At 38.1% G+C, this 24,423-nt stretch overlaps 1 protein-coding gene across 1 annotated transcript in view; it reads right to left on the bottom strand.

Annotated features, from left to right (window-relative positions):
• LOC139721988 (transmembrane channel-like protein 7) overlaps window positions 1–22,737 on the bottom strand; it is a 78,158-nt gene extending 55,421 nt beyond the window's left edge. Inside the window, exons 1-2 of the mRNA XM_071633315.1 lie at window positions 22,588–22,737; window positions 8,732–9,168 (exon numbers count right to left, since the gene is read on the bottom strand). Coding sequence (XP_071489416.1) covers window positions 8,732–9,168; window positions 22,588–22,737 — 587 coding nt within the window. The remainder of the gene's footprint in view (window positions 1–8,731; window positions 9,169–22,587) is intronic.
• Between the last annotated feature and the right edge of the window lie 1,686 nt (window positions 22,738–24,423).

Genomic DNA, 24,423 nt, shown 5'->3' with positions numbered 1-24,423 from the left:
TGATCCCTAATGGATATTAACCTAACCACATATTTTTCAAGTCATTGATTTAACATGGAATACAAACTGTACTGCAATGCATGCTATGTCAAGTTTGAACAACTACAGCACATCAGTGAACTCAGTCACGTTAGATAAGCTACATTGTGAGCAACAATCATTCTTTTAACATTAAAAAAAAACATCAACTGGTGTTTAAGGAAAGACATGCTCTACTTGTGTTCATTCAATTGTCTTTTAAGTCATGCATTGTTCACAGTATGAATGCTGTGTGTTCAACTTTACACATTCAGAATTTAAAGCTTTGCTGTGCTTCTGTAAACTGCACATGAAAGATTCAATGTGACCAGTAATGAAATGTTTATGTAACAATCACCATACCAATAAAATTATGGCACATAAGTTAGCTATAAGATGCACATCATAGACACTGCAATGTTGAAATTCAAGCAGTGTTGACATGATAAATTAATGGCTCAAGTGAAATGCTGGGGTGGGTGCCTTCAGGAGAGGTGTTTCTGATGAACTCCACAAGTTAAACATGGCAGGCCTCAGCAACTTGCATGCAAGTTACTCACAAAAATTCTTGCTTCTCCTCCTCCTCCATGGTGTCTAGATACTCCGCTACCGAAGGTCTTCTCCTTGTGGTTCCCATGTTACTTGCAGCTTCTTCATCATTATTTGGTGAGGATGTTTCCTCTTCTCTGGAAAGTTTCCCACAGACAACAATTGACACAACTCTTCTATTCTATTACACTGACACTACGCTTTATTAGAGTTAGCTAAGCCTTTGCAATATACTAAGTATTGGTGTTAAGACCTCTCAATAGCATTTAAGTTCTCTTTATACACTCTGCTACTGCAATATTCTCTGCACATGATGCTACAATGTAGATAGTCATGTCTTGGGTCAAATACAAATTTAGCAAACACAGATCACCAAATCTTTCACATGAAGTGATTATACAGCATACACATACAGGGATGTACCTAATGTGAAAAGTGAACTCATCATGAATTCAGCAGTATTCAATCAATCATCAAATATTCAGTGCCTCGCAGCACTACATGTATATCATTCAGGAACCCCACCATACTAGTAGTCTGAATGTTAAGTATACTCCGAATAAGAATGCTATCACTCTCATCATATGGGAGTGTTATTCCACTTAAATCATTCATGTACTACATGGTATATACGTACAGTAGCTGGCTGTAAAAGTTTTACTTTTCAAGCCAAACATCATGCTTACCCATGACCATTATTTCCCCTAGCAACCAGCTCATCTCTTGGTCGGTCAAAACCAGCTCCATCATTACTTCCAGCAACAGGTTCCATTATGAATATGATCAAACTGAAACGTTAGGTCCCAAGATCCTCTATAAGATAGTCTTATCTAATGAGCAGCAAGGCTTGCTTTTGATGGTCACTCTTGCCACAAAGGAAGAAAATATGAGTACAAGGTAATCTTTTATAAAAGTCCATAATAACACCAGCTATTTCATGGCAACACACTATCAGCAGCCCATTGTCTTCTGTACTTTAGACAGGAATAAACAGAAAGTAGAAATACAATCTATACTGGGGATACACACTTGATGATTACACTGTAATATAATTTTATGAACAGCAGATTTTTTTCCCCTCTCTGAGCTTTATTGCTCAAATTAAACACAGTGACACTGTTTGCTATTCTAAGTGAGAAGGATGTGCAATCTTGATGTCCGGTAAACGTGCGCAACGGTTCCAGTACCTTTAGACTCATCACTTGATTTAGAGGCGGGGCTAAACATGGTAGCCGCGTAAACTTCAACTCATTGCAGCAGGTCACTACGCAAGTCTATGCTATCCTTGAATGAAGCTGCTTTTATCAATAATAAATGTAATATGGGTGACTTTTATGACTGTAAAACAACAGATAAATTACTGTAGATTTTGAAGAGGAATAATGAAGACTAACTGGTTTTAATTCAACTCACAAACATTTGTACAGTAAATAAAGAGAAAACCAAACATTTCGAATTGAAGCACTACATGGTGAGCAATCAATCTGTCAAAATAGTTGATTTTGAGAATAAACAAGACAACTATGTACAGTATACCCGGTACCAGTAACAAAACAATGATGTGTAGAAGAATATTGGATCCTTTGAATTTCATTCACTTGGGACTTTGACTACACAATTCATGGTTCATGTATCAAATTACATACTATCATGTACATTATGTACATTACAGTTTTTCATGTCCCATTAAAAAGAAACCACCAATGCAATTCATACATTGTACAAGTATTCAGAAACTTGGGTATACTGCCTGCACTACATTGTACATTTTGTAAATAGGAGACATAATACAAATATATTTTGTATGCTTACACTCCTGTTTAGCCCTCTTTTGCACGATGGGATAGGGTTTCTCAAACATTCATGTGTGCCAATTGTCAGTAAAAATTGTAACATGTTGTAATACATTGTAGCTTTAATTCCCCCAGGGTGCCTTCCAAGACGGCTCTGCAATATTCAAACTGTAATTCAAGATCTCAGCTAGCAAATCCATAGCAATGTATCCACTGTACCATGTTTGCTCTAATTCAATACTGTAAAGGTGGATATTTTTGCGAAACTAATTTTTCACACTCGGCCGGTTAAAAAGGGTTTAGCGTACAGTTTTTAATTCCGCGGAATCAAGAAATCAACTTCTGCAACATATGGCAAGCAAAAATATTTGCGTGCTTTTATTTTTGCACTAGCTTCTGGTTGCGCAAAATGCATGAAAATTTCAACATCGCAAAAATTTCCACTTTTACAGTATATCAAATGTGCTACACTGTAGCAGTACATGAGGGAGGCACAGCAGTGTACTGGTATGCAAAGCTACAGAGTTTAATATGTGACCGGCGACAACGGTTTCAGGCAAAAGTCGGGAATTTTGAAAATTCATTTTTTCACTGAATGTTGTTGCCCATTTCCTAAGCTTTGCATTGATATAAAACACTTGTATTCTTCGGCACCATAAGTGGGCATAGAAAGAGAAATAAAATGCACTTTTTAAGTTGTTAGCCTGACAAAATTGCGAGAAAACAGGCTTTGAAGATTCACCTCTTTCTCAAAGACAATGTCCGAGCGGCGATGCGAGGGGAGAATCACCCATCCGTACGATGGTGCCAATCGATGTTAAGCTCCGCCTCTAGCAACCACATCGCCTTCTGATTGGCTCACTGAGAGATTCAAATATCCCGGGCACCTTCCTCGGAGCTCAGCGTATGGAGCCGATTAACAATGCATTTCGCTCGGGTTTTTACCAGTACGTCTTTCAAGATGGCGAATACGATAACTGCACGTCGTATGGTGTACATGTACAATGTACACTGGATGTGTATGGTGCACGCATTACGCAATGGCATCCATATGCCACTGCCGTGTGCATGTAACAGGAGCTGTGGCGAATCCACACATTTACAAATCGCGTTTTCATTGTGGTGCCTTTTGAAGGCAGAAAATTGCTAGTGCTGGCAAGGGTCACGCTTCCTGTTTGTTTTGCTTTTACAAGACATGCATATGTTGCTTTGTTCAGTGGTGCTAAGTGAATTAAAACAAACAAACAAACAAACAAACAAGCAAACACGACTTGTTCGTTTGGTGCGATCTTGACGTGTATGTGAATATGATTGGTTACATGTGACCGCTCCTTTCCTCTCATCTGTACCTTCCATTGAGTCAGTCTGCTATCATAATTTTTACTACAGTACAAGTAGACACATTTGAGAATATTTAGTTTTCTTTCCACACGATTATGTCATGCTACATGATTTTTGTTTCACTTCCATTGTCGAACATTGCGGTAGAATAGTTTGGATAGAAAGCCAAACGAAGACCACGCACTACAGACCGAGGGTATATAAACCACTAAGTATAGCAAGAACAATGGAGCATGTAATCGTACAATCGTACGTGGACAATGCATTCCCCAAACGCTGCAACCGGTGTCTCCGAAAGCCGAATTATGTAAATGTATGCGATGCACCAGCCAATCGCATGCGAGACCCTGCGCCATAGCAACGCTGAGGATATTGGCGCGGCGTTCGAAAGAAGCTCGAAACTGACGAGTGCGATCAAACATAGGGTGCTTAAAATTCCATTTTCGATAGGAAAAATTTAGTCTTAAGCTATGAAATTTAGTGTAGATGTAGAAAACATATTAAAGATTTGATTTCTGCAAAAAACCTATATCGACAAAAATAATGGTCAAAATCTTTGTACCCCGCCTAGGAGGGAATTTTCTCTTGCGACTTTTGCCTGAAACCGTTGTCGCGGGTCACATATGCTCATTACCCTTTTTTTTTTTTTTTTTTAATAGACTCCTGAATCTTTCAAGTTTGGGCAGTAGTCAGATGCTGGTAACATTCTGGAGGAAAAATTCTGAAAATATTCAAAGACTACTCAACATTTATTGGCTAACCCTGCATACCAGACAAATCATAAACATACTTGAAAGTATAAAAAAAGTAAAAAAACAAACAAACAAAAAATCCTTGCCCCCATCAGGGAAGTACAATGTATGTAAAAATCACTTTGAACAGCGGAGTAGTGTGCCCTCTTCCAAACAAGTGAATTGCAGTTGGCCCATGAATGCAGGCCTGTGGAATGGCAACATTACATCATATCCTGTGAAATTATGATCATTTCTATGCAGTGTCTGGCTGCACACATCTACAATGTACATGGGTAATTCCATGAAGTTGGGGCAGTGTCCATGTAGCATCGTGATATTTAAAAAATACATTTCAGCATAACTCAATACTAATTATGCTATACATTTATTGTTTGTAGGCTTTACATTTGCCTTGAGGCCACACATTTTCCTGGAAATTTTGTGCCATTCAGACTCAATTTTGATGAAGTTATTAAACAATATGTAACAGTGTCATGTAGCATCGTGACATGTCAATGTACAGTACTGTAGCATCATGATATTTTAAAATTTGGTCCTCTACTCCTAAGAGACAAATTATGGCAATTAGCTTGACCAAAATTTGATGCAATATGCATTTACAAGATATGAATGAGATAGCTAAATATCTGAAATTTCCTGTACACAGTTTTAATTTTTAAAAAAAATAACAAAATGTATCCCAATGCTATTCGGTGTCCTTTTTTGTTACATTTGGTGGACACCGCGTAGCATACGAGTGACACATTATGTAATTTTAAAATTTGTAAAAGTAAAACTGTGGAAAGGAGAATTAAGATACACTGTATTTAGCTATCTGACTAATCTAGTAATTATGCATATTATATCAAATTTTGGTCAAGCTAGTTGTAATTGCATTACTTTGTCTTTTAGGACCAGATTTTAACTATCACGATGCTACATGGACACGTCACGATGCTACAGGACACCGTTACATATTGTTTTAATAACTTCATCAAAATTGAGTCTGAATGGCACAAAATTTCCAGGAAAATGTATGGTCTCAATACAAATGTAAAGCCTATAAACAATATATATATAGCATAATTAGTATTGAGTTACAGGTGTATGTTAAAATGTAACACTTTGTGCCCCAACTTCACGGAATTACCCACATACTTATACTTAGAGCTACACTGTATGCAGACCTCCCAAATGCTGACATACACTGAAAATGCTGAAAATGATGACGTACAGTATCGAAATGCCATGAAACCACAACTTTTTATATTCTGTCTGCCAAGGGGGCCACTACAGCATGAAAAACTGTAAATACTTCCTACACGACCACTGAGTTGTGTTTTAAACTTTGTGTGTCTTTGAAACATTAGACCAACTGCAGTACATTTTGTGCAAGAGTTACCATTTCCTAACTTTCTTAATCTTAATAGTAAAATGTCTGATTTTGATTACAACTTCTTTTAGCGTTTACATCAACATGTACCATCATTTTTGCCTAATTTCACTCCTGACACAGTGTCTAAAGTTTAATATCCAATTGGACCTCACAACAGAGTGTAGCAACATTATCTAGAAAAGCACTCGGACAGCACAGATCTCCGCAAAGGCAGCAACTCATCAATTCCACCCTTACACGCAAGCAATTTCCTCAAATAGAAGCATTGTTTATAAAGAAATGTCATTGCATGGCGCATGCCCGAGCAAAGTGCACGCTTTAAGTGTGCATATAAACCAGTCCTCAAGTACACACAGCTTGAACCCCTTCAGTTTGTTGACCTTATACATGCCAAATAGTTGAAAAATCCTTTAAGAATTCATAGAAATACCCGTATCACTACCAAAATTGAGTGAGGTGTTCCTTGTGTCAATATTGACTATTCATGCAAGTTTCACGTTAATCCATATACAACTTTTGGAGTTATTTTGCAAACAGACAAACAAATGCCGATGATCACTTTGAAGGCATAACTTTACCATTTGCAGATGAAACAAAAACCCAGCATTAGAGCCTTTTTCTTAAATGTGAGTTAGGGATACAAACAACCAATGTAAAATGTCAATCGCTAAAATCAGTATCAAGTGATGTTTTTCCGTTGTTTTTGTTCCTTGATGTATATTTGATGGAAATTGCATGCGTACTATTTATTGTTTGTAAGGGACTCGGCCTCGATAGGCTTCATACGGCCTTTACTGATCCCTCAATTTAAGTGCTATGTTTGTTTGTAGAAACTTCTATATTTTTCTCTTTTGTTTTATTGTGAACGTGATGTTTTCTTTTTAGCATGAGAAATAAATTTGAATTTGAATTTAAATTTGAAGTATCGTTGAATTGTGAACAATAGTTACATGACTGCCAACTCTCACTCATTGAGAGTGAGACTCACTCATTTTGGTCCTTTCTCACTCTAAAACTTTACTTCATTTGCATGCATATGATCTTACTCATTTTGACTCCTAAATTATAGCATTGGCCTATGATGGGAGTCTCACTCTCAACTAGTTTCCAATATTGGCAGCCCTGAATTTATTATGGAATATTTCCAGGCTAAAATCTTCTGCAGTTATGATTTATTGAGAACTAGAAATGGCGCTATGGCGACTGATGCCTCCGCCATAATGCATGATTCTCCCAATAGGCGTATAGTACAATGTCTTCACAATGTGTGATCCATGACATTTTCACATAACTGGCAAAGTATTGAAATGACAGGTTTGTCAGAAATGTCTTGAACTGGCTTTGCCATAATTTTCTAAGAGTGCAGGTATACATATTTGGGGAATTTTGGGGAAGTTTATGCATTGAGTAATTTCAAAGGTATGAAGAAAGAGTGTGAAAGCCTTGAAACCTGGCCTTTGACCCTTAACCTTTGACCTTTGACCTTCAGGCTGGAAATTTCCTGGAGAATCTCCATTAGGTAATGCATGTACTAAGTTCTGAAACTAATAATGCAAGCATTGCATATACTAGTACATGAGGAAAATAGTAAAGTTTTGATGAGTTGACCTTGACCTTTGACCCCCTGACTATTGACCCATGACCCTTAAATTCCCTAGAGAATCCCTGCCAGACAGTACATGCGTATGTACCAAGTTCCACAAAAATACATTGAACCATTTGCGAGAAAAGTGATATTGCAACATTTTCACCTAACCTTTGACCTTTTGACCTTTGACCTTATGACATGAAACTCTCTCTGGAGAATCTTTATACAGTAGTACATGTCCACACCAAGTTTCAAGAAAATACCTTCGGGCATTGCATAGATATGGGGGAAATTGCAACATTTGTAGAATTTGACCTTGACCTTTTGACCTTTGACCTCTTGCCAATGTCACTAAAATCTACTCAACTAATTGTCGCATCATACATCATCCTTGGACCAAGTTTGGTGAAAGCTGCTTCATCCACTTTTGGGTTATCACGTAAACAGATAAATTTTAGGATTTGACCTTGATCTTTGACCTTTGACCTCTGTCCGATTTCTGTGAAAAACTAATCAATTAATTGTCCCCTCACACATCATCCTCCAACAAAGTTTGGTGAAATTTGCTAAATCCAGTCTTGAGTTATCGTGTAAACGGATACAATTTCATGATTTGACCTCGACCCTTGACCTTTGACCTTCAGCCGATTTCACCCAAAATCTAATCAACTAATTGCCCCATCATACTTCATACTTGGACCAAGTTTGGTAAAATTTCAGTAAATATTACTCAAGTTATCGCGTAAACGAAAGCGGACGGACGTACGGACGTACGTACAGACGTACGGACGTACGGACGGACGGACGGACAACCCGAAAACATAATGCCTCCGGCACCACTTCGTGGCGGAGGCATAAAAATACACATACATTATATCTCCATATATTTTAGCCTTTATTGTGAAAATTTTATGATACAAATTACAATGTTTTGTGGTATATAACAGACCTACACACGTCTATAGGACCTATGCATTAAATGTCATAGATCTATTTTAAAATTTTTCAAAATCACTGTTCCCAAAGGTAAACAGGACCTTTAGTTCAACCTCCTTCCTTGGCGAGGTAAAAAGTTTAGCAACGTGAACATGCATCATGGCGAGGTGTGGAGTGTCCTCCATCCCACAGGAATAGTGCCGGTAAATGAAAAGTAGGTCATTGACAGTACTAACAGTTGTTGTGTTAAATAAACTGTGTAGCTGCCAGCTAGACTCCCCCCCCCCCCCCCCCCCCTCCAAAAAATAAGACCTTCTATAATAATAGGCCTAATTAATATACATTGTAGATCTATATAAGATAAATAAATGTTTACCTTAAGCTTCTTTTTCTATCGATTGTTGTAGGGACTGCCTTGATGACTTTTGCTCTCTTTTCCATAGCCTCCTCTGAGTAATCATCTTTGTACTTGTTCATTTCGTATTCCACGGCAGCGTCTATGTGCCCATGGTGCATGCTTCCTCTCGAAACGGGACGGGCCCGCGACAGCGGTCTGCCGTGGCCAGACATGACGGGGTCAGCCTCTGTAATCACGGGTGCAGGGCCGCCGTTGTTCTGAAAGTTTCCAAACTCCTCACCAACTCCGTCTATCGCAACTTTTGATGCTGTTGCTGGAGTTGTGCCGAATTCCTTCGTAGCATCTAGTCCATATAGATCTTGTGCACTCGGGGTCACTTCATCGAGTTCGTGCTCACCTGAAAAGAGGTGGAAAGGGCAATTTCTTGTTACATTTCTCGAGACTTGATGTGTGTACTCCCGTTGTCACGGTGGAGCACACAGACACACGTTCGTACCTACCTGTACGTACACACGTAAACCGAACGGCATTGATCAGGCAGGCACATCGTCACACAATTTTACAAGTCGGTACATTGTACCCTGCTTCACGAAGGTCCAAGCACAGGGTTCCGATCCGATATTGGAACTCACGGACTACTAGTAGGCCTACTGTGTATCGCTCAATGAATGGGAGGCTGTCGAGGCGCTACTCAGTATCTATCGATCGAAGATGTTCCCTTTGTTTTAACGTGGAAGCACGGAATCTTCGCTTTCGCCGCTGCTTCCTGACACATTAGAATAACTTAGGAGATAAGATTACGTAATCAAATTAAAATATCCCAAAATTTCATTGTTAATCTACTAATCTTGTTGAATGACGTTGTTGTGGGATGTCGGTAAACATAAAGACCATCAGGTGCGTCTGAATCGTATTAGTGATGTAGTTGTTTCCTTTTACGATGTATTTTGCTAAGGTTTACAGGTCAGCAATTAAAATGAGCCTCTGCTTATTAATGTAGGGCCTACTTTCCCCCACTCCGTGAAAAGCAAAATAAAGTCACCACCACCATCATCATCATCATCTTAATGATAATGATGATGATAATAATAATGATAATAATAATAACATTCTAAAAAATAATACGGTAATATAGTAATAACAGGGCTATTTCCAATGTCCCTCACCCCTCAGTTGGAATGCTCAAAGGTCACAGAAATTCCTAACACAGCATACAGAGAAAGAAAGAAATAGAGGAATGAGTGAAAAATTGAAATTATTGAGTTTGTATGCTGAATGAAATAGGTGTGTTTTCACTGCTGTGACGACGTTTGTTGAAAAAAAAAGACTGCCTCTGAGTCTAACTGCACGATTAAAGGCACTGTAACATTTGGGAGCAATGATTTAAAAATGTTCTAGCTATCACATTGATGAATATGAGTATTGTGTAGGTCAGTTGTATCACAAAACAGCCTGCCATATTTAAAAAAAAGTCGCAGCAAAACCTAAAATAAAAGGAGATATCACTATATATTTTCTCAATAAACCGTATAACTGCAGATGGTTTATAACAATCAATTTTTATCATACCATAACTATTGTTCATATATCTAACAATATTTACGTTGAATATATTGTTAACATTGTCATATTCATTGTTTCTATCCCTAACTCACATTTGAGAAATATTTTGAAGCACTATATAAAGCTGGATTTTCTTTTCATCTCCAAATGAAAAATAATGCCTTTAAAATCAATATCATTCTTAGGTCATTTGCCAGTATTGCTGATATTAATTGATTTTGAAGAGAAAAACAAATGGATTCAATTTCTCAACGTTAAAGCCTATTTCTAAAAGTATTGACTTTTTTTTTTCAGGTGCATTGTCTTTTTTAGATAAAACGTTATCCATGATCGCTGTAAAGTTGTCTCCTCCTTTCACAAATGATTTCTTCACGTTGGGGATTCAGAATAGCCTATAGATCCGGTGGGTCCAGGCAGGGTTATTATCTTTCCAAAATCATATTTTTGTTTCGTAGTGAATCGTTGAATTATTGGAAGATCAATGGATCTAATTGTTTAAGAGGAATAAAGATAGATGACTGTATATTACGAAATCAATAAATACGCGAGCATTATACGTCGCAGGCACTTAACGGTATATGGGGGAAATATTATACCTGGCGCAATTGATATTATTGATTGATATAGGCGAACATGACTGTATAAAGTTATTGAGATCGTCGGAAAAGAGACAAAGATGCTGGAAACGACAATACAACAAGACGAAAAAAAAAATACAGAGGCGAACTGCTGGCTAAACGTTCTTTGGATATTGACGGTACATGTATTAAGTTTTAACTATTTTCTTATTTTCGTGTTGTTGTTGTTTTTGTTGTTATTGTTGTTGTTATATTCGCATATGTACAGAAGCAGTCTGCATGAATGATGATTACCGATGTTAGGAAAACGACCAGTTTTTCATATTCAAAGCGTAAGTACATATCAAAAGCATTTTTTGAAAACTGAATTGCTTTTCAGAGTTTTTTTTTTCCGGATACAGCAACGAAAAACTTAAGCAAACTGATTGCAGGTTCTGAAATGCATCGAGTATGGGTGGACGTATATATTGTTTGAAATCTGAGGCAAAATATGCCACCATTTTATTCCATAAAGGGTCTATTATGCCATACGTATACATTTCTTTTGAAATAATCTCAAAATGTTGTCGCGTATTCATAACATAGATTTCGGTCACACACAAGTAATAACAAAATATATGCAAATTATATACACGACAATGTATAGGCCTCATTCAAGTCCGCCGCAGTTACTTGAACAGAGATCTTCGCTAAATTCCGCTCGCTTAAAGTAACCTGTTTCTGAAAAAAAAAAGAAGGAAGGAAATCATTATCCCTATTTGTTAATAGCATCGAATTATTTCAGAGAGAGAAAAAAAAATCATCGAATTATTTCAGCGAGAGAAAAAATCATAAAGCAATAATTGATATTCCTTTTTTTTTTCATTATGGGAATATTTGAACTTGTCACTGTTGGTAAATAATGACAAAAGGCTCTAGACATTGCCAGGCGTAATCCAGCGATGCAATTTATTGTCTCGTCTATGTATACAAGGAGTAATATCGTCATTGCGACTGACATCACTTAAACACACACACACACACACGCACACACACACACACACACACACACATGAAAACATTAAAACAATTGGAAATCAAAAATTTTAGTAATTACTCTTGTTTTCCCGTTTGTTTGTTTGAATGTTTCAGATGTCATGGACGCGCGCTTAGCAGGCTGCCGTCTTCTGAATCGCTCTCCTAAAACATTGGCCTTTGAGCAATATTTCGGAAGAAAGACTGTATCATTTATGTATCAGTGTGTTTATTGAACTTCTGTGACCCTGCTGGACTTTGTTGAGAAACATTCGTCTATGAGTTTTCATGGAACCAGGCATTTCCTTCAACTTGGCTTTCCTATACTTGAACTGAAGTCGGCCATTTACTCGGTTACATACATCCCTATACAAGTAAGTGTGTACCATTCACTTTCATGCTGTGCGAACAAGCTGAATGAGAATCCTTTGATAGAAGAATGAACTTGAGTGGACATAAAAGGAGTGGACAATGACCGTGACGATCGCACACAAGCTATGCGATGCTCTGCTCATTTACCTTCTTGTGTGTCTACACTGTGTTGACTGTGGTGTTAAACAATATGGCTGCCCCCATACCCCGGATCAGAGCTTCCGTATATCTATGACTCGCAAGGGATATCTGAAAGTTCCACTGCGATATTATTCAAACTCAGACGCTACTTTTAATCCTCCACTCATTTGTTGCGGTGATGTGCATCCCAACCCTGGTCCCTCTACTTCAACCATTGATACAGGTTGTAGGATTGAAAGAAGCACTCGCTACCAACAAAGTCTGCACTACACCAGCAGTCAGCTCAAAACCATTGGCTCTGTACAGATCACAGATGTTGCTCCTTCTATTTTAGACAGAATCAAATTCTTGGGCCTACAACGTAAAAAACCAACCCATCGTGGCTGCCGTGCTGGTAGACGTAAGCTGAAACACTATTGCCACCTGATTCAAACTATCATTCGTCCTAACAGGTCAATTTGCTCAATTCGCCAACCTCGAGGAAATTCCACCAATCTCATCAAAATATCGACGACTCGGGACAAAAAGAAAAATGTCACAAGGTTGCCTTCCGTATACCTGTGTAACGCCCGTTCTGTCAATAACAAATTCGACGAACTGTCTGCAATAATTCTTGACCATGATGTTGACATCTGTGCCGTTACGGAAACGTGGTTCAAACATGACATGCCCCTAGAGCACGTATCCATCCCCGGATATACCATTGCCTCAAAAGCAAGGACCAATCGTTCTGGCGGAGGAGTGGCACTTTATATTAAACACGATCTTCATCCCTTGCAGCCGGAGGACGTGTCAGTTCCTGACAACCTTGAGGTTGTATGGATTCGGGTTCGTCCGAATCGTCTGCCCCGAGAAGTCTCATGCATCTTCTGCGCAGTTGTCTATTACCCTCAGCCGGACAACCTGTTAGCCACCCAACTTTTAGACCATCTTCAGTCTACCATCGATCTATTGACAACGAAACATCCAGATGCCGGCTTCATCGTACTTGGTGATTTCAATCGACTCAATCTGCAACCTTTACTCCTTGACAACCGCTTCAAACAGGTCGTAGATAACCCAACGAGAGGAGATCGCACATTGGACAAAATAATAAGTAACATCAGCAACTTGTACAACAGTGTGCAACTTCAATCGCCTGTAGGGCTTTCCGATCATGCTGCTTTGTTATGGATGCCGAAAGGCCCCCAGGTGAGATCTAACGCAACAAAGACTGTCTTCAATAGACCGATGCCAACAAGCGCAATATGTTCCTTCGGCCGATGGATTAGCTCATACGATTGGACAGAAGTTTTTCTGAGTAATGACGTCAATGATCAGTGCACCGCTTTTTATGACAGGCTGCTTGAAACAATCAACACGCATTTCCCTCTTCGTAAAACCAATGTGCATCCTCGCGACAAACCATGGATAACGTGTGAAATCAAATCATTGATTCACCGTCGGCAAGCTGCCTTCCTTCTAAACCACGATGATGACTGGAAACGTTTGCGCAACCGAGTGAAGAGAATGATCACGACTGCAAAGTCTGATTACTACTCCACTCGCGTACAACGGCTGAAAAGATCCAACCCAGCTGCTTGGTATCGACAGATTCGTATCATGACAGGAGGAAGGCGGGATGAACCTTTGATCTCAATTCCTGGACTGGATTCTGACGATACCGGATTGATCGCCAGTGCCATAAATGATCACTTCGTGTCTGTAACAGAATCGTTCGACCCACTGACTTCGGAGCATCTTCCTGCGTTTCTACCGGCGTGTGAACGGTGTCCTGATATCTATCCCTGGGATGTTCAGAAAGCCCTTTCGAGAATTAAAAGAAACGTTGCTGGCGGCCCGGATAATATTTCCTCCCGATTTCTACGTGAATTTTCTTATGAATTATCTACACCACTTGCACACATAATAAATACATCTATCCAGGAAGGTGTTGTGCCGAACGTTTGGAAACGCGCAATTGTGATCCCCGTTCCGAAAACGTCTCCCCCGTCCCTCGAGAAACTCCGTCCAGTTTCCCTCACTGACCACATTGCCAAGGTTGCAGAAGGTTTTGTAGCGAAATGGGTGATGAGCGATATGGCACCCAACTTGGACCCCATGCAATTTGGCAACAGAAAGAGCCTGTCAACTTCGCACTGCATCATCAATGTGCTGCACAACATCTATGTTAATGCTGAGAAATCAAAATCATCGTCTACCCTAGTGGTCACCGATTTCACAAAGGCCTTTGACCGGATAGACCACACAACAGCAATAACGAAGCTCGTCCAGATGGGAGTCCGCCCGTGCATAATACCATGGATTGCAAGCTTTCTTTCTGGACGTCAGCAATGTGTGCGCTACAGAGGATCATTGTCTGACTGGGCATCTCTCAATGCAGGTGTCCCCCAAGGAACGCGTTTGGGCCCTATCATATTCCTTTCTATGATAAATGACGCAAAGCCACTACTACCCATTCGGTCCTACAAGTATGTTGATGATATGACGCTGGTGGAATGCCGCTCTGGGAATGACCAATCTGAGATGCAAGCGGCTGTCTCGTATTTGGCAAATTGGTCGGATGCTAACATGATGAAATTAAACCCTATGAAATGCACGACAATGGAAGTTAACTTCATGAGAAACACGCCACCATTGTTACCCGTATTACTAGGAGATCATCAGCTCGAGTCTGTTAAAACCATCAAACTTCTCGGAATTCTCATCCAAAGCGACCTCAAATGGGAGTCCCACATTAATGACATGTTGAAACGTGCCAATAGGAAGCTCCATATGCTCCGAGTCCTAAAGCGCCATTGTTTACCATCCCGCGATATGTTGACCATTTATGAAGGTTACATTCGCCCAGTGCTTGAATATGGAACCCCGGTGTGGCACAGCGGTATTACGCAGAAGCAATCTGAAAACATCGAAAAGATACAAAAAAGAGCCCTCCGCATCATCTTCGGTTGCCAGTACAGTACTTACTGTGACATGCTCGCCCAGTTAGGCATGATCACCCTGCAGGAAAGGAGAAAGATGTTGTGTTTGAATTTCATACAAAAAACTCTGAACAATACTGATCAATTCAAGAACTATTTACCTCAGAAACCAAGAAATGAAAGACTTTTAAGACATTCTCAAAAAATACCTGACTTTTTCTGTAGAACAAACAGAATGAAGAATAGCCCCCTTCCTTTTTTAATTCGTTTGTATAATACTCAATAGAATATGTGATTTATGGATTGTCACTCTCACACCAGCCTCAGCCTCTCTCTCTCTCTCTCTCTCTCTCTCCCTCTTTCTTTTTTTAATGGGTAGATGTGCTACATTTCTTTCTGTATCCGGTTTTCAGCCATTTACACTCATCAGCCCATTTGCAACATGATTGCGATTAATCGCCGTTTCTTGCAAATTCACCATGGAAGCATGTTATTGGGTTCTTTTGACTAATATTATTCATCAGGGGTCTTTCAGACAATTATTTCAGTGCCCTGGCTTTATTCAACCTCTGCAGAGAATAAAGCCCACACCACTTTGTACACTGAACAACAAACCACCAGCATAAAAAAAGAAGAGAAATCAAACTGAGCTAATGCCTCTTAGAAAATAACAGACGCCATATTAATGCCGAATAGGGGAGTTTATACGCCATAATTGATGTATGTGTGGATATTTCCCCTTTTTATTTGATTGTACCGTTCGTAGAGGACACTAGCAAAAGTAGTATGCCAACGCCTTTTTTTCCATATATGGGTAAAGCCTGTTTGAGTTTATCTCAATTTTTTGTTTCACCTGTCAGAATTTTTTAGTCCTAAACAGACTTTCTGGTTTCATTTTGATCGCCACGTCACGTTCCTCTGTTCGGTGTCATGTGAAATATGAAATTTTGTATTTTGAATAATCTTTTTGATATGAATTTAGTGTTTTGTATAATAGTAGTATACTTTCTGATGAATGTAAAGTCTGAGTTTTTGATTGAGGTTTTGTAACAGATAGTAAGGGAATACGAAGAGGTTGAAGTAGGGAAAGTGAAGAAGAGGATGGTAAAGTTTATAAGGCGGGGGGAAAGAGAAGAAGAAGATGAGTAGATGAAAAAAAAAACAAAGTTGGGGTTAGTCAGGTCATTTGTATGAACAATAGAGATTATTTATGAAAATGAGATAACAACTGATTTTATTTTCATATGTGTAAGATCTGAAAGTTTTTAAAGTGTTTTGATATGAATATGATTATATATAATATATCTTTTTGACAGAGAAGAATATAATCGATGTTTTACTGATAGTTATATCGCCCATACACTCTGTGTTTTGTTATTCAAGTTCAGCCTTTTGCAGGCACGCCGAAACTTTCTCTTTTTGATATAACACTCAACTTTGTTACAAATCGCATGTGGATTCATTGTTGTTAAGGTTGTTTTTTTTCTTTCTCTCTTTGTAATGATGTGTTTGATTATGGGCCCTCCATTCATTCATTTATTTCTGATTTCATCTCATTTTTTTTCATTTGCCAGAATTTTTTAGTCTTAAGCAGATTTTTTTAGATCAGTTTAATTACCATATTATGTTCCTCTGTCCTGTGTTATGTGAAATAAGAAATTTTTTATAGTTTGAATAATTTTACTGATACGAAACCAGTGTTTTACATAATACACTGCAATAGTATATTTTTGATGAATGTATATTGATTTTTTTTTAGTAGAGACTAAAGGGTATTTTGATTTTTAATGATGAAAAGTAATAATGTGTGATTATGATAAGGATAATTTCAGGGAATAAGAAGACGCTGAAGGAGTGAAAGTGAAGACGAGGATGGTAAAGTTTATAAGGAGGGGTAAAAGAGAAGATGGGTTAAAAGAAGATGAGTAGATGAAAAGAAAGTTGTTTTTTTTTTAGTAAGGTTATCTATCAAACAAAAGAGATTATTTATGCAAATAAGAACAGAGATGTGAATAATTGTATTTTTTGTTTGTTGATGGTAAAGGTCAATTTTATTGTGCAATAGTTAATATTTCTAATGTATGTTTGTATATTTGAATGTATTCATGATGATCTTTGTAAAATGTCCGCAATTCAGCCTCCTGGCTGCAAGAGATGTTATTTAATAAATACCTTTCAATCAATCAAATGTTTCTGTCTACTAAATGTCAACTTGAACATAAATTGATTTCACTGTAGTCATGACTGCCCACAAGGCATCAAAGTTTGCAATAGATAACAACAGGTGTGAACAAGTAAACCGGTGTGTGTCGAACAACCTCAGTGCGACACGCTCATGCATTGTAATTGGTCAATGGAATATCATGAAACATATAACTTTTTTTGTATTTGTTTGTGTTTATAGAAATTTGAATTGCATCATCCATGCATGTCAATTTCAGGTTGAGCAGGAAAATTCAATTTACTAATACCAACATCATGAGCAGTTTATTTTTTTGATATTCTTTTCTATAGCATTAGTTGCAGTTGATGTGAGTGATAATCCACTCAGTTCAATCAAGATCACGTATAGATGACAGAGTGTCGACTGCCCTAGCTGAACAAAAACATGTCATTGGTGTGTTCATGGACCTAAGCAAGGCATTCGACACTCTTGACCACACTATCCTTTTACGCAAATTACACTGTTATGGAGTTCGTGGCATTCCACTGGAATGGTTTGAAGATTATTTATCAAATAGACAGCAATACGTATACTATGAATCGGTAAACTCTGAAGTTTTACCCATACATTGTGGCGTCCCACAAGGATCCATATTGGGACCACTACTATTTCTAGTGCATTAATGATATTACAAATTCCTCTAAGTTACTGCAATATATACTGTTCGCCGATGACACCAACGTATTTTGTTCCAATTCTGATTTTCAGTCGCTTTTAAGAACTCTTAATACTGAATTGCCGAAATTATCTACATGGTTTAAGAGCAATAAATTGTCACTCAACTTAAAAAAGACAAATTTTATTCATTTTCATAATAAAAAGAATAAAAATGAAATGCGCCACTTGAATATAATGGTGGATGGTATATCATTGGAGCAAAAAGAAAGTGTCAAATTCCTTGGAATATATATCAGTGAAAATATGAAATGGAATGCTCATGTGCAATACATCTCAGATAAAGTGTCTCGTAACGTTGGTATACTCTGTAAGCTTAAGTATTATGTCCCAAAGAATATTTTATTTATGCTTTATAATTCGTTGATATTGTTGACTATCTCATATTGTAACATTGTTTGGGCAACTGCGAAAAGTCACATTGACAGTATATTGCTTCTACAAAAGAAAGCTATACGTATATGTACCAATTCAGGCCATCGGGACCATTCGGATCCTTTGTTCGTAGAATTAAAAACACTAAAGGTAAATGATATCAATTTTCTGCAAAATTCACTTTTTATGTTTCGTTTGTACAACGGTCAGTTGCCATCTTCTTTCCTCCCATTATTTCAGTTAAACAAGGATATACATTCTTATCCCACAAGGCAATCTGATAAATTTCATCTACAAAATCCTAAAACGGTGATGGCTCTGAAATCTATCAGACACACTGGACCTGATATTTGGAACTCTCTTCCTTAAGAAATTCGAATTTTAAAGTCTATGTATTCTTTCAAGAAAGCTGTAAAGACAATGCTGCTTTCTGGATATCAGTGATCTTATAATGTCATTGCAATTGTATCGTATGTGAAATTCCCTTGTTGAATTATCGCCGTTCAGAAGTTATTGCGTAATGTTATGTAACCGACCATGACCTGTAAGTGTTCACCTGTACCTCGGTGAGAAAATACTTTGCTATGCTTTACTATTCAGTGATCCAGGTGATCTAACTTTGTGTATAGTGAAAGCGGACAGACCTCTCCTCTCTCCTTTCTCCTATCCTATCTCTATGCAAGTCAACCCTCCCCTTATTTTCCTATATGTTATGTATTACGTACGAGGGCTGCATGCAAATCAAGCAATGCTTAAGCTGTAGCCCTTCTGAGTTATTCATTGCATCACTGATATGTTCTGTTGTACATTGTAAAGGCAATGAAGAAACTGTATTGCTGTACATTCTAAAGGTAATGAAGAAACTTACCTTGTTGGCACTTAATGTTTATGTATATCCATTTATATGTATGGTACCAACAATGTATATGATATATGTGTATGTATCTGCATAAGCAATGATATAATGCAGGAACCAATGAATCAAATCAAATCAAATCAAATCAAATCAAATCAAATCAAATCAAATCAAATATACTGCTAAAATGAAAATTACCTGCATGCTCCATACATTTACACTATGATAATATTTATGTACATTTACATTTAGCGTAAAAGTATTCCATTTTGTGTCATGCGTGTGTACAGTATAGTTACACCGTAACGTTCTTCCCGCATATTCTATAATATGAGAAAACATGCACACAATTACATCGTTGTTGTTGTATAATGTAGTTGTTATTAGTAACATTGCTGACATTGTTATATCATCGTCTCACGAATTGTCAAACACATCTCTTGAATTGATGTGAAAACTGTGGTTTTCGGGATGATTCCATGGTCTTTGGGGTGGTGTTGGTCATACATATGGCCGTGCACTGTATTAAATGAAATAATGACAAGATTGCTTAAAAGATTCTGTATATCTAGCCACTAGGTCCTATACAGAGCTACTCGCTGATTATTTAAAGACCTATTGGTGCACTTCATAATTCTATCATGACTGTTCAAGAATGACACACTAATGAGTATACACGCTTTATATGCTTGCAGCGTGAATCACATTATTCAGGAACATGGTTTAGATTTATACAACCGTCATTGCAATGTATATTCAGAGGGCAACATGACGTATATGGAACACTTAAGTTTTAAAGTATTAAGTTAAAAACAATGAAAATCAATACAGACACGTGATGCCCATAATAAAGACTTATATCCAAATAGGGATTTTACACGTCAACATGCTCACATGTGACCAGAATGAATTTCAAAATCAAACAAAACTCCAGACTGGGTGTTAAAAAAAGGAATTGTTCTCATAATATCTTACAACGCACGTCCTATTTTTCCGCACAGTTCATATACAGGGAGGTGGGAAGAATCCCACCTCCCTGGTTCACCCCTTTGGGTGTATTACATTCTGACAGATAAGCGATCATTTTGATAAATGAAAACAAACGCATACCAGTGAAACGCCTTTATGAGCATCGTGATTATATTTTGTAAAAGATAATTCTTCATACGAAACATGAATGCATTATCTAATATATACGATCACTATAATTATGTATGCCGAAGAACCTACCAGCTTTATGCTTATGGGAAGGAATGTGGTACTCTGCGCCCAGCTGAGAGGTCGTCACTACGGCAGGTGCTTTCGCTCTTTCAAATTCCAAATCAAGATGAGGTAACTTTCTCGGCTTGGCCATTGCACAAAAAGCCACGCAGAGATAATCAAGGATGACGATTATCATCCATTATGACGCAATGTTCCACAGGTCCCTGATAAGGTGTATAATGTACTCTGTATCATAGGACTTCAAAATACTCGAAAATTACATCCAAAAGTTCTCCAACGATTGGTTCTCTCCTCTGAGATCCTCTTCTAATCTGTACTTCACGTTATAAGCGAAGTATTAGAGAGTATAGACATGAAGTGAAGTGAGGACTCCATGAGATCCGGTCAATACATGCTTAGCTCAGTGCGCACCAATGTAGGCACCAATGCCCCCTTTGTTTAGCTCGACAAGGGGAGGGACTAATGATCATTGTATCACTTACGGGACATCTTAGAAAAAGCACAAGACTTCAAGCATGTAAAAAGGGGTTCAATTTCGTCTCGAAAGGGGGGAGAGAACGAGAAGGGGGGGGGGTGAAAATGAACAGTTTACTGTTGGTGGCAATTAAGGGAGCTGAGTTATTTCATTACTTTCAGGTTGCTTGTAATCGGCAGATTGATACACTAGATGTCTTGTAATATTGCTTATAGGGTGTGATTAAACCTTTTGTTCACACTAATCACGAAACATAGCAATGAAGGACATATCTATTTTTAGATCTGTTAAAATCACTTTGGCGTGCAACGTAAAGGCAAATTTGAACACTGGAAAATCGAACATCGAAAATCGACACTTTTTTGACGTGCGACGCATAACACGTTATCCCTGATCCAATTACCAAAATGCACGCTTGGTGTAAAGCGTTATGTTTGCTATATGTATAGTATTATGCTATACCGTATTACTCTCGAGACTATGCGGCATTTTAGTAATTGGATCAGGAGACAGAGCGAGTGATAAAGAGAAAGACAAGAAGAGAACGAGGGGGAGAGAGGGGGATCAACTTTTTGCAACAAACTGCGACGCTGTTGCCTTGGTTGCACAGTAGGCCTAATTTCCAATGTGTAAAGTCCAAACGATGACATGGCGTCGCCGTTGCCATGGAGAGGGACCACCCATTAATGTATAGTCACATTACATGTTACATCATATAGGACAGTCGACACTCTGAAAGCCGTTCTTCACGCCGTATTGCTATTCACTGCTATTTGTCCTTAGCAGCAACATACTGCTTTTATACACCACTTTGGCGGAATTTTCACGAGAATTGTCAAAAGCAACAGTCCAGACAGTCAAGTGATACATTGATATAATAGCTAGTCATTTTTTGTGTGTTTTTGTTTTTGTTTCAACGTATGCATGACGAAGTGCAAAATCAAAACAAATTCGACGAATAAAACAAAAAGAACTGGAGCAAAACATTACCAACTTGCAACAAAGACCTGAGAAATTCTAAATTCGTCACTTATAAGGCGTTTTCACATCAGCCCGATAAAAATCCAAGCTCGAGATATTTTCCAATTTCCCAAGTCAGAAAATAGCGCACTATTTCGAAACATCGGGCTGGTGTGAAAACGCCTAATTAGAGTCACTAACGATGGGCATGATAAAAAAGAACTATGAATAAAGCGTTTTAGCTTCAAAGTTGGTATAGTATGTGTTTGGCATCATGACACACCTTTGCCCCCTAAGGTTTCGACAGGGGTTGTTCCTTTGTTAAAATTATCCTCTTCAAACTGTTATCTGACAGATACATTTTAAGGTTTCTTTTCCTTTCTTCGCTCGATAATACAGCATGGCGGAAAAATAGAGCCAGAATGAAAATTTTGACACTTTGTTGAGCTTATTTTTTTCCTCTCCTCTTGTCGCAGTGACGTAACAGTCTTACTTGCGACGAAACATCGATAAGTCCACCATTCACACAGTAGTAAGTCCGATTGGTATTGTTGTCCGAATCCCTCAGGTAACTGGACCGTCCTTTTTCCATTGTCATGCTGATAGCCTCGCTTAGATTGTTGTGGACACCGGGGGACAACATTATCTATATACAACCGCATCTGTTGGTGCTGTTGTCGCTCAGACCAAGGACTATCAATCACGAGGTCTTTGGTTCGAATCCCTTGAAAGCAGCGATATCGCCGCCCCTCCCCTATAGGATAGTCACGTTATCCTCATTGATCATGTTGATTAGTCCGAGAAAACTAAAGGGACTGTACAGTACTGGGTGATGTGAGGATTCAGCTTGTAACATTTTTGCGAGATATACAGAAACCACGCTATGAAATAATAAAGAGCATATTATTCTACGGGGAATCAAAAGTTTATTTGATGAAAATCGGGTTTGAAATGACTGAAATGTCCAAAAAACAAGAGATTTTTTTATTAGAATAGCTTTTTTGGATATCTCAGCGATTTCTAGTCAAATTTTCATCAAATAAACATTGAATCCTTCTTGAAATTAGATGCTCTTTCATATTTCATAAGAGGTTTCTCACTATTTCACCAAAAATGCTATAAACCTGACGTTAGGTGTCAACCAAAACTATACAATCCCTTTAAGTCCCATCTATGGGTGTTACTTGCTCGATGTCAGAATTGCTTTGTGAGGTAACAATAATTGTTTGTTAAAAATTGTTACATTTCACAGAGTGACGATGCAAAGCTGTGCACAATTTCAGAAATGTTTTGTGACATCATTTTGCAAATAGTAATTATTTGCAAAATGTTGCCATAGGAGTGATGTCATTTTGCATATAGTCCTTTATGGAGTATCGAACATACCAAAACTCTGATATAGCTAAAAATACCTATAATCGCGTGAAGCTCTTTTTCAAGCAATCATTAGACAAGAGGATACGTTTTTGATCCAAAATATAATACATTATAGCCAGGGAAGCAAAATAACAAGACGCGATGAATCATCACTAATTCAAATGTGTATTTCCAACGTAAATATGAATAGATCTACGAATATAAAGGTATCTATACGTGCAATATCAATAAATAACGTACGTGTGCCGTGTATATGTGTGTATTATTATGGCAGCATCGTGACAGCATCTACAGGTGATTGAGAGTAATTGGGTTCCAAAGAACTTCTGTGTACATTAATATTCTAGGCTAGGTAAAGTGAGAACTCCACAAAAAAAAAGCCTATACAGTATGATCGAGGACTGATCACTACCGATCACTAATGAGAAAATTTCCATTACCGTACTAATCTGCTAATCATTAAACTTTACTGAAGGCATGATTCGATCTTATAGGCCCTATACATCAGTGACCCAAAAGATATATAATGCTCGTCTTCCATCGCACAGGGTGAGACAATGGAGCTGTTGGAGTCATCAGATGTATAACTTACATTCTGTTTGCATGGGGTATGTGCCTTTTGTCCAGTTAGGTGATTTAGAATAAGGTGTCCCTGAGCCGGACCCTGAGCATGGATTAATCGAATATCATGAATATTGTGTGTATGCCATGAAGCACAATGTGTCTGCGTTCGAAGGTATAGTATACGCGTAACCAAAATAGAGAAAAAATAATGATAGTGCATTTGTGTGTGTGTGTGTGTGTGTGTGTGTGTGTGTGTGTGTGTGTGTGTGTGTGTGTGTGTGTGTGTGTGTTTGAGGGTTTCGAATTGGAAATGTTACTGCAAGCAACAAAACTCGATAAGAGTACGAAAATATTATAACATATCATATGATCATTAAACACTTCACAC

The sequence above is a fragment of the Diadema antillarum genome, unplaced genomic scaffold, assembly GCF_040938485.1.
Source record: "Diadema antillarum isolate AM-2024a unplaced genomic scaffold, OU_Dant_1.0 scf00000154, whole genome shotgun sequence".
Classification (NCBI taxonomy): domain Eukaryota; kingdom Metazoa; phylum Echinodermata; class Echinoidea; order Diadematoida; family Diadematidae; genus Diadema; species Diadema antillarum.
Note: the sequence above shows the minus strand (reverse complement) of the source record. Positions and strands in the feature narration are given on the sequence as shown.